Consider the following 12,027-nt stretch of genomic DNA (forward strand, 5'->3'; position numbering starts at 1 on the left):
CCAATTTATACCTCAGTTTTAGGAGGACTGTGGAACCTTTTGTTTTGTTTTCTGAAAATCAGAACAAATTCTGAACTAGTAGTCAGAAACCTAATTCTCATTCCCAAGTGTTTACATAAGAGACTTGACCAAAGGCATGGAACAGGTTAACGTTTATGAGAGTTTTTTCTTTTTTAATTTATAAAGTAAGGATAATGATTTTAAGGTCAAAGGATATAATACATATTCGAGTATCTTGAATATTGTCATGTGCAACACAGTGGAAGTTATTTTTACGCTGGCTTGAATATGGGAAGTGATATGCGGCTGTATCATATAGGTGATGATACCATCGGCCTTGCTCATTACCTTGTTGGCAAGAAGTATTTCACCTCAACTTTCAAAGTTTATGCAAACTCCTCAATATTTTTGGGAAGTCCTTTTAAAATTTTACAGCCATTTTTAGGTTCCTTCTAATTTTCACCAAAGGCCTTTATTGTGTTTCATAAGACTGTTTTTCCTTTTGGTTTTCCCTCAGAAGAATTAGAATTGCCAGCCATCCTCTGTGTAATACTCATGTTTATTGATTTATTCATCCAACATTTCTAGAAGTGGTTATAGTGCACTGGGTATTCTGATCTATCAAGTTTACTGTACTTAATTGTGTGATGAGCTAATAAGGGATCTGTATGTTTGTTACTGTTTTACATTACATCAAACCTCCTTGGCTTCAAGGGGGTAGAATGAGAAGCTGAGTCATTCTGTTTTGAAGATGAAGTTGAGACTCCCTTGTTAGTGGGCCTACTTAGCTGTAAAAGGGTAGGAGGAAGCCTGTAGTATAATTCTGGTGGCTGCTACCTCTTGCTGCACAGTGTGGGGTACTTTCTATGTCTTTTAGAGCCATGAAGGTAGAACTTTAGTGAGAATAAGCACAGGAATTTTTGAAGATTCTGCTTCCTAAATACAACCTCCTCACAAGTAAGAGAACTCTGTTGAAAAGGGAAAAGACAGAGCCAAGATCTCTGTGTTGCTGGTCTCCCCCAGTGAAGTATCTGGGAGACGGTTCTGATGTCAGAGTGCTTATGTTGGTGTACACCTATGCACAGGCAGGCAGGCATACTTACACACAGTAAGAAAGACATTTCAGTCGGCCAGGAGAATCCGTTTTTCAGTTGAATCAGGAGGACCATTTATTTACTTTAGTTTTCAGACCCGTGTTTGTTTGAGGCATTCTTCCAAAAGTCAGTAAAAACAAAAACAAAACTGTCACATAATTATCTGAAACAAATTTTTGTCAAAGGAGAACTTTTTGTATGAATTACCAGGATATATCCTAAGTTTATAATTTACTTTTTATCTAAAACATTTAGAAAAAATGTGCTTATCTAAATTTCAAATGTGTTTGTGTAACTTGAGCTTTGTAATAGTAGTATAATTTCTTGAAACTCAGTAACTGAACCAGAGTCAGTTTTTAATAAGTGAGAGGGAATATAACCTCTAAAGTCCTCTAAGAAATTCTAAAACTTCTTTTAAAATAAACCTTCTTTTAAAATTCTTTAAATAAATTTTCTTATTTCTTTTTTTAACACCACTAGATTCATTCACTGCCATAATTCCTCAATGTCTCCATTAAGAGGCATCGGTAATAATATGTAATATCAGAGATACTTCTGAGGTGGAGTTACTGCAAGTGCATGCGCTAGCTACTGGACTGCTTACACATTCTGAACCTGTGCCTGGTCCAAAAAAAGGTTTCCTGCCTTGGACACAGGGTCATATGATGAAATGAACTCTTGAAATACAATTCCTTCCTCTGAGGAACACACTGTATTTCATGAATTTGTGAAACATGCTAATGTGTTTTATCCTTTACTGTCTTTAGTAGTGAATTGCAAAGCATTTCCTATCTAAGTAAATTTTCATAGTACTCTACACATTCTAATTTTAAAAAGTTTAATGTTGGAATATAATATCGTGTTATATTTTTTTTACTTTAACATAAGTGTTACATAATGACCAATAAGTCCTATTTTGCTTTTTAGTACTTCAATTTATTCATGTAGCCTGGAGTATATTTACTGCTCACTAACGTTTTTAAAGGATGAACAAATTAATATCTGTAAAGTGCTTCAATGTAGTTAAAGCAAAACCCATGTAACCTTATAAAGTATTAGCATCATCTTCATCTTATCATCACCCTCCCCTTAAAGATGATAGTGTAATTTATTCAGGACCATCTAGCAAGCCACTGGCAGAGTTAGTGCTAGAACTCAGAGTTCCAGGGCTGCCTTTTCTCAGTGACACCAACTTTAGGTCAGGTGGCTAGCTCTTTAGAGAATAGAAATAGAATTCAATTGACCTTGGCATTTTGGAGAAGTGGTTGGTTAAATGTAGAATTGTTTTTAAAGGGACAATCATAAAGTGAGTAGAGACAAAGAACATTTCTAGCAATCTGTTTATTTTGACAGACTTCACTAGAAGAAATCACTGTTGGACACAGTGGAGTTGTGATGTAGCAGAGAAGATTAATTATCCAGAAAAAATTAAATTATACAGTTTTGAAACATGGATTATTTTTGGAAGAAGTAAAATAATCACTTAAGATTATTAGAGAACAATTATTGCAGAAATAGCAGCTTGAACTAATAGCAGCTTGCCCCTAGTAAGGATTTTGTGGATATCACCCTCAGAGAGAATCTAATAGACTATATTAGTACTGTCCCCTAGAGAAGCCATACTTTTTCCCGGTGACTTTGCAGTTCCCTGCATGGTACCCACATGTTCCACAGAGCCATATGGCCTACAGTAAATCGGTGCATGGTTAGGACAGGGTGACGGAACTATCAGATGTAGGCTCAACTGGACCCAGTTAAGTTCTAGTAGTAGAGCTGGATCTTTACAGCTTCTTTCTAAATTATGTAGATATTTTTAAAGATTTTATTTATTTGTTTTTAGAGAGAGGGGAAGGGAGGGATAAAGAAAGCAAGAGAAACATCGATTAGTTGCCTCTCATACCTAACTCGCAATCCAGGCTTGTGCCCTGACCAGGAATTGAACTGGCAACCTTTGGCTTTGCAGGATGATGCCCAACTACCTAAGCCACACCGTTCAGGGCTACGTAGATTTAAGATAATCAGCTCTACTCAGACTAAGGATGACCAAGAAAGATTGCTTCCAATTTGGGGTCAGGATTGTTCACCAGAAGTGTGAGGTAGCTACCCTTTTCTGAATCCCCCCTGCTCTCCTTGCCAGCATCCCCACTCCCTACCTATGGTATTTTCTGGCACGGATATGGTTTTCTATTGTTATACTCTACTACAAATCTCAGGATACATGTAAGCAGAAAGCTGGGGGAGAGTGCAGACCTTCTTAAGTTTATATTTCTATGACTATAAAAATCCTAGGAAATGCTTCATACTGAATGAAATCCTTTCTTACACTTACATGTTTCAGTGCTAAAGTTTTTAAATTATAAAAATTTTACATTTAAACAATGAATTCAAAGGTTGGGTTTCAGAAAAAATGGGCATACATATGTATGTTTTGATTTGTATGTTTTTATTCCTTTGAACCATTAACTTGAAATACAGAGATGCAGTTTTATACAAATTATAAAAGGAGGGAATGATCACTTTGCAAAAGGATTATTTACTTTACTAATAAATTTATGCAAGTAGCCTGTTAAAAAGCAAACTTATCTAATGCATTTGAGGTATTTGCTTTTACAAATGAGTCATGCAATACATATAATAAAAATAGCCACTTCAGGTATACTGGTTTGTAGTTGAGTATTTTAATTAGAGTAAAATATTTAAAAATCAGTAATTTAACCTAAAAATATATTGCTTCTTAGTGTAACTCGAAGCAGTATTACAAAAAAGTGGTCATAAGAATTTATTCAGTGAAACTCTTCAATATTAAGTAAATGTATGATAATTATTTTAAATCTGGTTTGATAATGAGCTCTCTGCAGAAATTACACTTTTATTAGAGGGGTTTTTTTTAATTACAGGTTTTAATTACAACAAGGACAGCTGCTGATAATTTTAGCACCCAGTATGCTTTAGATGGCAGTGGCCACATAATTTCTCAAAAACCTTCACATCTTGGTCAAGGTAAGAGAGTAGCTTTATAGCAGTCTTTGCCTTTTCTGTTCTAATGGTTTATTTTTAAAAATTCTTACTTCTTAAATTCAGATGTATTGCTTCTTGCTAGCTAACTTCTGAGAATGTTCCAAGTGAATATTCAGCCTGTACTTCAGCCACCAGTCTCCTAAGTACTTAAGAGTTGGTCTCAAGAGGAGCTGTGTGAAAGACTTTGGACAACATGGATTTTTGCACTTCTGTAAAAACTGTAGGGGCAGTTATTTTACTCTTGCTGGATTACTATGTCTTCTTTATATATGAAGGATAATACTTTGTTGAAATGCCTAGAACATTATTGATTTGCTAATTATGGTAATAAAGACATACCTTCAAGATATTGTGGTTAAATAATTAAAAATATATTTATTTACAGAAAACTTCAAACATATGTGTAAGTAGATTGGATAGTGTACCATCACTCAGTTTAAACAATTATTAACCCATTGCTAACGCTTCATGTAATACCCTCATCTCCCTCAGCAAGGGTACAGCAATACCCTTGCTGTATTATTTAAAGCAAATAAATATATTATTTATTATTGCTATTGGTCATTTAGTTTTTTAGTGTTTTATGCATTTAAGTAATTTTATTGTATTTTAATTGACATTTTATGTTTCTAAGTACCTCTAGGGGAGGGAATCTCTTCAGGCTTGCATTTCACATATCTCCTTTAATCTTCTTCATACTGCTAACTTTTGGTAATAGGGTGTTTAAAGTTCAAAGAATATTAAAGGTATGAACTCTCTGGAGTCACGTCGAAAAGAATTGTTAGATCTGAAAAGGGACCTGTGTTTTTGTTATTGCTTGCCCTTCTCCTCCAGTTTGTATTATAAATTCATTTTTAATTTTTGTGGTGCCTTCCTGTAATTTATCAAAGTACAATATTTTTTTAGTGGTTTCTTCCCTCCAGTTTTAATGTTAAATTATTGGATTTATTTTTCAAATGACTTGTCTTTCTTCATTGAAATTTATTTTCTTACATCTTAACACTGATACCAAATTCTCATTCTTTTTTTATAGACCTCCAATTAGTTATTGATTCGTTTTTTCCATTAAGAAATAACATTTTTGTATCCACATGGGGGAAAGAGTTAATAAAACTCCTAAGAGAAAACAATAAAATTTTTTCTAATTCAATTCATAGAAATGAGCTCATCTAATTACTAATTAATTTGATGTATAATAATGTACATATTTTATTTAAGAATAACATTGTGATTCTTTTCCTTTTTATATATGGAAGATTAGGAGAAAAGAGAGGTATTTTAAAATATGGTTCCCAACCAGAAGTGCTCTGACCCCAGTTCTTAGTTCAAATTAGGAAACCATTAGGAGATATTTGAGTGGCTATCAAGTAGAGTACTTTGAAGTAATCTAGTCACCTTATAAAACTTAAATGTATTTATTTTTATCTTAGTAGTAGCCAGTCTAATCTGGATGGCCAATGGCTTTGCATCACTCATACTTCTCATGCTTTCCTGTGTTCATCTCCATGAGAACTATGAAATAACAATTCTTAAATATGGAATCCTGATCTTTGCCTTTTTTCTGATTGATTTTTCTTCTGACTCAAGTCTTCTTTTTTTAGTAAGTGAGATCAGGTATGCATATTAAGGGATTTCCACAGTTGATAAATGAACCGTATTTTCTTTAGCAATATTTCTTTCACCTTAAGAAACAGCACACTTGGCAATACAGTAGTTGCTAAACTAGTAGTAATTGCCTTTCATAGTTCACTTTTTTCTCCTAATTACAGTTGATTGGCTGGGAAAACAACAACAATAAAAATCAAGCTCTTAGTTTCAGATTGCCCAAGGCGGACATATTATAGAAATCCACAAACACTTTCAAAAGCATTTTACATTTATATTGCCTTACTGTTGATAGTTTTTGAGTGATTGAATCACGGACTCATATTTCACCACCAGCTGTCATTCAGCTTCCATTTAAATATTTTCTGTGTAAGATAAAACTACAGTTCAGCCATCTTAATTAATACCTGTGCATTTAGAGTTCTTGTAGATTAATTTCTGCTGTCATGTAAATATCCTTACTTAGCAGTTACTCCTCATATCATCTGATAGCATGACACCTGTAGATAGCCTAACTGTAGATGCAGGGACAGCTTGCAAGAGAATCTTTTTTAAGCATTGGAAACTTTGTTACCCCTTTGAAAAAACATATTTTAAAATGTCTAAAAATAGTTTACTGGAGATTCCAATTCTGGTATAGGTATTTGTTTTATGGGTTAATTTGACCATTTAAAATTATTTATGTGTTTATAATATGTCATTTAAAATTACCCTTACCTTCTGTTCACTTTTATTTTAACACATTTAAAAAAAAACAAGAAATATAAAAATAAGTCTTCAGCTTTTAAATTCTTTTACCAAGTACTCTTATATTTGTTGTAGTCATTTATTTTTTGTCATCATTTCTATTCCCTTTACCCTAGATAATCAGTATTAAGCTTTCTAAATTGATTTACCGTCGGGAAAAATTCTTTTAACACCTCCTAGTTCTTCTTCTGCCTTAGGAATTTCTCAGATGTCAAAAGTAGTATATTTAAAGTACTCCGATGAGGCTATTTCCTTTCCCTACCCTGTTATTAGAGTAGAGCGTCATGTTCTTATAAATCCCTGCTATGTGTGATTGTGCATGTATTGAAAGATTTTTTAATCTTGAGAATGGAACTTTATTAAATAGTTTAAGGAAACTCTGATATATTCAAGCAATCATAAGTCTTTACATTAGGAATATAAATAGCTGCCTATATTAATGGCATAACATAGGCATCATGTAAAAATATAACAGGGAGCATATCACAGAACTGCTGTTTAATTCTGGTGTTTGTAGAATGTGCTAAAGTTAGGGAGCTGAGCATTTCTCTTGTAAAATATAATAGTATACCAGGGCCTCCTCCCTATAGGTCAGTATCACTTGGTACTTTTGTTTTTAAGGCTGTGTATTTTATTCGGAATCAGCAAAACTTTCCATCATTAAGTTTTATTTCAACATATAATTCTTGGCTTATTGGTAATTTTCAGTTTACTCTGAGGATATTTTTAGCTGCTATTGGTTAATATATGGATTATGTATAGTGTGGTCTTTGATATATAACCTATATTTAAAAAATCATACATATTTTCCTTTCATAAACACATTTATATTTTGCGCTGCTGATTTCTCCCTGCCCTCCTACACACCATCCGTTCACAACTACAGTGTACACCATTATATTTGTCACAGGCTAGTGGAGAACCCAGATGAGTAAAGGAACTCACTAGTGGAGGACACAGAAAGTAAATAGGTATTGATAGTAAAAAGCAGCCACTAACTGCCAAGAGGAGAGTTAGCAAAATTTTCAGAAAAGAACATTTAAGTTTGAAAATGATAGTTCAGAAGAGATGGGAGTATCAATTTTCAGCAAGAGAAGACTGTTGGATGTAGATATTAAGAGACCTTTGCTCTCTGTGTAGCAAGAAGAAAAACACAATTTTTAAAATTTGTATTTTTAAAAATCCATTGAAGAATTGTTACAAAGAAGTTTAAGGGAATTAAGTTGAAAAGAAAGATGGCCTCTTCTATGATGTGACTAGAGACTGGTGGCCACTTGGCATCTCTGGAAACATTAACTGAGTCTGGAAGCATAGCAGGCAAAAGAGCAGGCCTGCTAAAGGCAAGGGACCTTTCATGGCCCCAGGAGTAACCAGTTGAACTTTTAATAGCCACATATGAGTTTATTTGACAAATTCGAAGATGGGATCCTCAAACACAGCTAGTTCACCCCAGATGCCAAATCTCAGGACTTTTACTGAGTAAGCCAGTGATATAGAAAGTTGGGACTGAGCTAAAGACTGAAAGAAAGCTCTTGAAGTCTTTCAGTGCTGAGGTCCCAAAGCCTTGCTAGGGGAAGAGACCTGTTTCCATATTCACGTCTTCAACATATTTGAAACTGGAAGTGAACTGGAAGTAAATGAAGAGGAAACTTAGCTCCAACACAATAAACTCCTGATTATATTGAAAAGATCAGCTTTTCATTCTAGCTGCTTGACAGGCGAAGTGCCTTCTCTGGAAGAAAGTATTGTCAACTTCATTATCTAATGTTCTTTTGTATACAGTGTCTGGCAAAAATAAGAATCTTGAGAGCCGTGAAAGAAAGGAAAACGGGATTCATAGTCAAGAGAAAAATTAGTTCATATAACCAAACTCACACATCATCCAGATATTTGAATTAGCAGATAATAACTTTTAAAACAACTGTTATGCTAAAGAATTTGGAGGAAAATATCGTCCTGATTTCATGTTTTTTTTAAACAAATGCTAATTATTAACTTGATATTTAAGTAGTATAATTTTTTAAACCTTTTAGTTTAAGCTTTTATTCAACTTTTAGTTTTTCAACTTTTAGTTAAATAAATAACACAGTTTAAAAAAATTCCCTGTTTTGAATACTTGTTCAGAAGATGACGGTCATAAATTAAACCAGGCAATTAGATATTTCAGATAAGAATTTTTTGTGAGCCCTGGCTGGTGTGGCTCAGTGGATGGAGCACCAGCCTGAGAACCAAAGGGTTGTCCCTTCAATTCCCAGTCAGGGCACACGCCTAGGTTGCAGGCCAGGTCCCCAGTAGGGGGCACTTGAGAGGCAACCACACACTGATGTTTCTTTCTCCCTCCTTTCCCTCTCTAAAAATAAATAAAACCTTTTTTTTAAAAAAAGAATTTTTGTGAAATAAGGTTATCACGTATGCTATATAGACGCCTATATGTTATATTTTAAAGTGTAGAATAAGCATCCCCAGGTGGGTTGAATACCAGAAGAATTTCTAAGATACTATATTCTGTTGAGCCCATGTTTCTCTGCAGTGGCAGAAATAAGATTATTATTGTTTATACCATATAGAAGAGATCATTCTTAGTAGGTCAGTCCTGTTACAAGTAAAAGAGTCTGTCTAGAGTCTATCTAGCACAGGATCAGAATAGCTTGGAAAGTTGAGTCTTCCTTGGGTTCCCAAAGTTGGAGGAGGACTGGCCTTCAGTGACAGAAGAGGTTAATTACTGGTTGTATATGGATTTGAAGATCTGGAGTTCCTTCCACATCTAAATATGCTTTCCTCTTATCTGCCAATAGGTACAACTGTAACTGCTTTAAGATTGTTTAAGAATCTACCTGTAAGAAAGCAGTTTTACTCAACTGCTAAAAAATGTAAAGATGAAATAAAAAAGGTCCTAGATCTCCTCATAAGCTATGGAATACTTAAACCTGACTTAAGGATTCTCTTTATTCATAACAAGGTAAGTGGTATTGTTCTTCTATAAGATTTTTTTTTTTGGTATATGTAATAAAGGGACAGTGTATTTTTATCTAAATCAGATATATAATCTTCAAAAATTTTTTCTGCATTTGTTCAGTTTAAACGTAGTAAATAAAGACTCTTTACCTAATATTTATATACAATCTGATTGAATCTATAGTTCTTAATTTCTAAGATCTGCATTCCATCAACAAACTCTTCCGTCCAAGAAATATTTGAGTGCTTCATAAATATGAAGACAAATAAAGATTTGTTCTTTTCCTCTTAAGAGTTCACACTTAAGTGACATTTTTAATCATCTATTCTAAACTGTTTCTTCTTTGGAAGAGGTTTTGTATTTTAGAGGAATCACTACCTCATTTTTTCTACTTTTCGAAGCAGGGCTGATGAGGAACTCTTGTTGATTGATGAATCTCAGAGGAAAGAAAGGTTTACATAATTTCTGATTGTTTCTCATAAAATTCTACATGTGTTCCTTGAAATAATTAACAGAAAAAGAGCAGAACCATAGTAGAAGTGTGAACGTCTGATGGGTAGTAAGGAATTAACATTGATTAAGATCTTACATAATGCCAGGACCTATGTAGGTGCATTAAATACCTACAATCCATAGGAACAATCAAGTAGTGTAGACATACCAGTTTTGCAACTGTCCTCTGAAATGCACTCAGGGAGGTTCAGTACTTTTCTCTGTGTTGCACAGCTAGTAAATTATTGTGATGGGATTTTAAACTAACTTGCCTACAGAATTGCAGGTCTTTACACTCTACTGTGTTGCTTCTCACTTTAATAATATGCTATATTTCTATAGTTCTTTTCCAGGTTTCAGAGCACTTAACAATAACTTTGTAAATTAGACAGCATTATTTCTATTTGTGTGGGAACTTGAAGTTCAGAGTGATCGAAGGAATTGTTCTCCCAGAGTAATCAAAGGAATCATTTTATATTTTCTAGTAAGTAATAGTGCTTAGGTCAGAACCATTTTCATCCAGTTTTCTTTCTACTCCATATGTTTTTACTTGTTATTAAGAAGATATTTTATTGAACCAAGCTCTGGTGAAATATTTATGATAAAATCTTTGGTCATAAAAATATTAAAAAGTAAAAAGCATAAAGAATAGTCAACCACCTGTTCCTTCTGGCATAGAGCTCAACCAAATGATACCTTAAGGTCCCTTCCAGCTCTATCATGCTATGATTCCTCAAGATGTTGATGGATGGAGGCTCATCCTGCTAATATAAATAACCCTATGACCTCTCGATCCAAAGGACAGTTAGTAACTAAAAGTTCAATGTACCCAATTAAGAAAAGCTCCAAGACAGAAGAAACAATGATCAGGAAGAGAAAATAGATGGAAAACTAAAATATTAAGATAGGAACTATTTATTTATAAATGTGAGTACAACTAAAGAGAAAAGTTTAGTAAGAGAAAACAATCTAAGAATAAAACAAGATTATTGCTTCATGTAATGGAAATGAATACTTGAAGTCAAATATGTGTATCTCATGTATATAAAGTTTACAATATATTTATATATATACACACATATATATCTTACAAGCTTTGGATAAGTATGTATTATTTTCCCAGCTACTATAAGATCATCAGTATGGGTGTTTTCTTTTGGGAATGGAAAGAAGGATTTTATAATATACTGCATTTTATTATTTTTGGAGGACAGTGTATCTGAACTTACGGTATATTGAGCAAACACAAGTCCCTCAATGGCCTTCAGTAATTTCAAGTCCTGGAGAGTGTTACACCATGAAAGTAATGTAAGATTATCAAAAGTCTTCCAGCAAAATTAGGTATTAGCTATTATTACACAATGAAGTTACAGACTAAATTACATCAAGTAGTCTATCTTCAAGTTTTTTTCTCTTAGTACAAATTGTTTTTTCTACTTTTTAATTTCTTAATAGTGCTATTGTGCCTCAAATTTTAAAATATATTGTTAAACTTCCCAAAATTACATTGCTACATTTCATTAAATCTTTTTGAACAGTGAGTACAGTTCTGGTCTTAAGTCTTTTTCTTTTAAACATACTAACTTTATCATATTTTATATGCTTTTCTGAAGAATACTTTTTGCTTAAAATTTAAACATGACAATATTGGCATTTTTTCTTTCCCTTTTTTTTTAAATTTCTTTTGCATTAGCAACAAACAATCACATTACACATAATATGAGAAGTACTATTGCTATTTTGACATCTTGGATTAGATAGTGTTCCTTCTTTTTATGAAGGTTTAACCTGCCAAGACATTCTTTGAATACTGATAATGTTGATGTTCTTGCCAGTATGGTTATGTTAGAAAGAGGTGTTTTTCTTCTTTCATCATCATGTTCCTTGAAAGCATATTGAATAATGTGACAGCCAAAGGGAAATAATTTACAAGTGGATTCAATGACTTTATTTAAAGTAGATATTATTTGGAGAAATGCTAGAACCATTCCTTCGGATGAGCACTACAGTTTTCAGCTTTGGTTGTAATAACTGAAATCCTGTGGAGTCCTGTTGCATATATTTTCACTTATAAATTAGTTATTTTCCAAAATTAGAAGTTTTTCTTAGTGTGAC

At 33.3% G+C, this 12,027-nt stretch overlaps 1 protein-coding gene across 1 annotated transcript in view; it reads left to right on the plus strand.

Moving 5' to 3' along the window:
* The window catches only part of PMS1 (PMS1 homolog 1, mismatch repair system component), a 73,174-nt gene that overhangs the window by 17,068 nt on the left and 44,079 nt on the right, over positions 1 to 12,027 (plus strand). The window contains exons 4-5 of the mRNA XM_024563996.3: positions 3,992 to 4,094; positions 9,260 to 9,423. Coding sequence (XP_024419764.2) covers positions 3,992 to 4,094; positions 9,260 to 9,423 — 267 coding nt within the window. The remainder of the gene's footprint in view (positions 1 to 3,991; positions 4,095 to 9,259; positions 9,424 to 12,027) is intronic.

This window comes from Desmodus rotundus, chromosome 2 (genome assembly GCF_022682495.2).
Source record: "Desmodus rotundus isolate HL8 chromosome 2, HLdesRot8A.1, whole genome shotgun sequence".
Classification (NCBI taxonomy): Eukaryota; Metazoa; Chordata; class Mammalia; order Chiroptera; family Phyllostomidae; genus Desmodus; species Desmodus rotundus.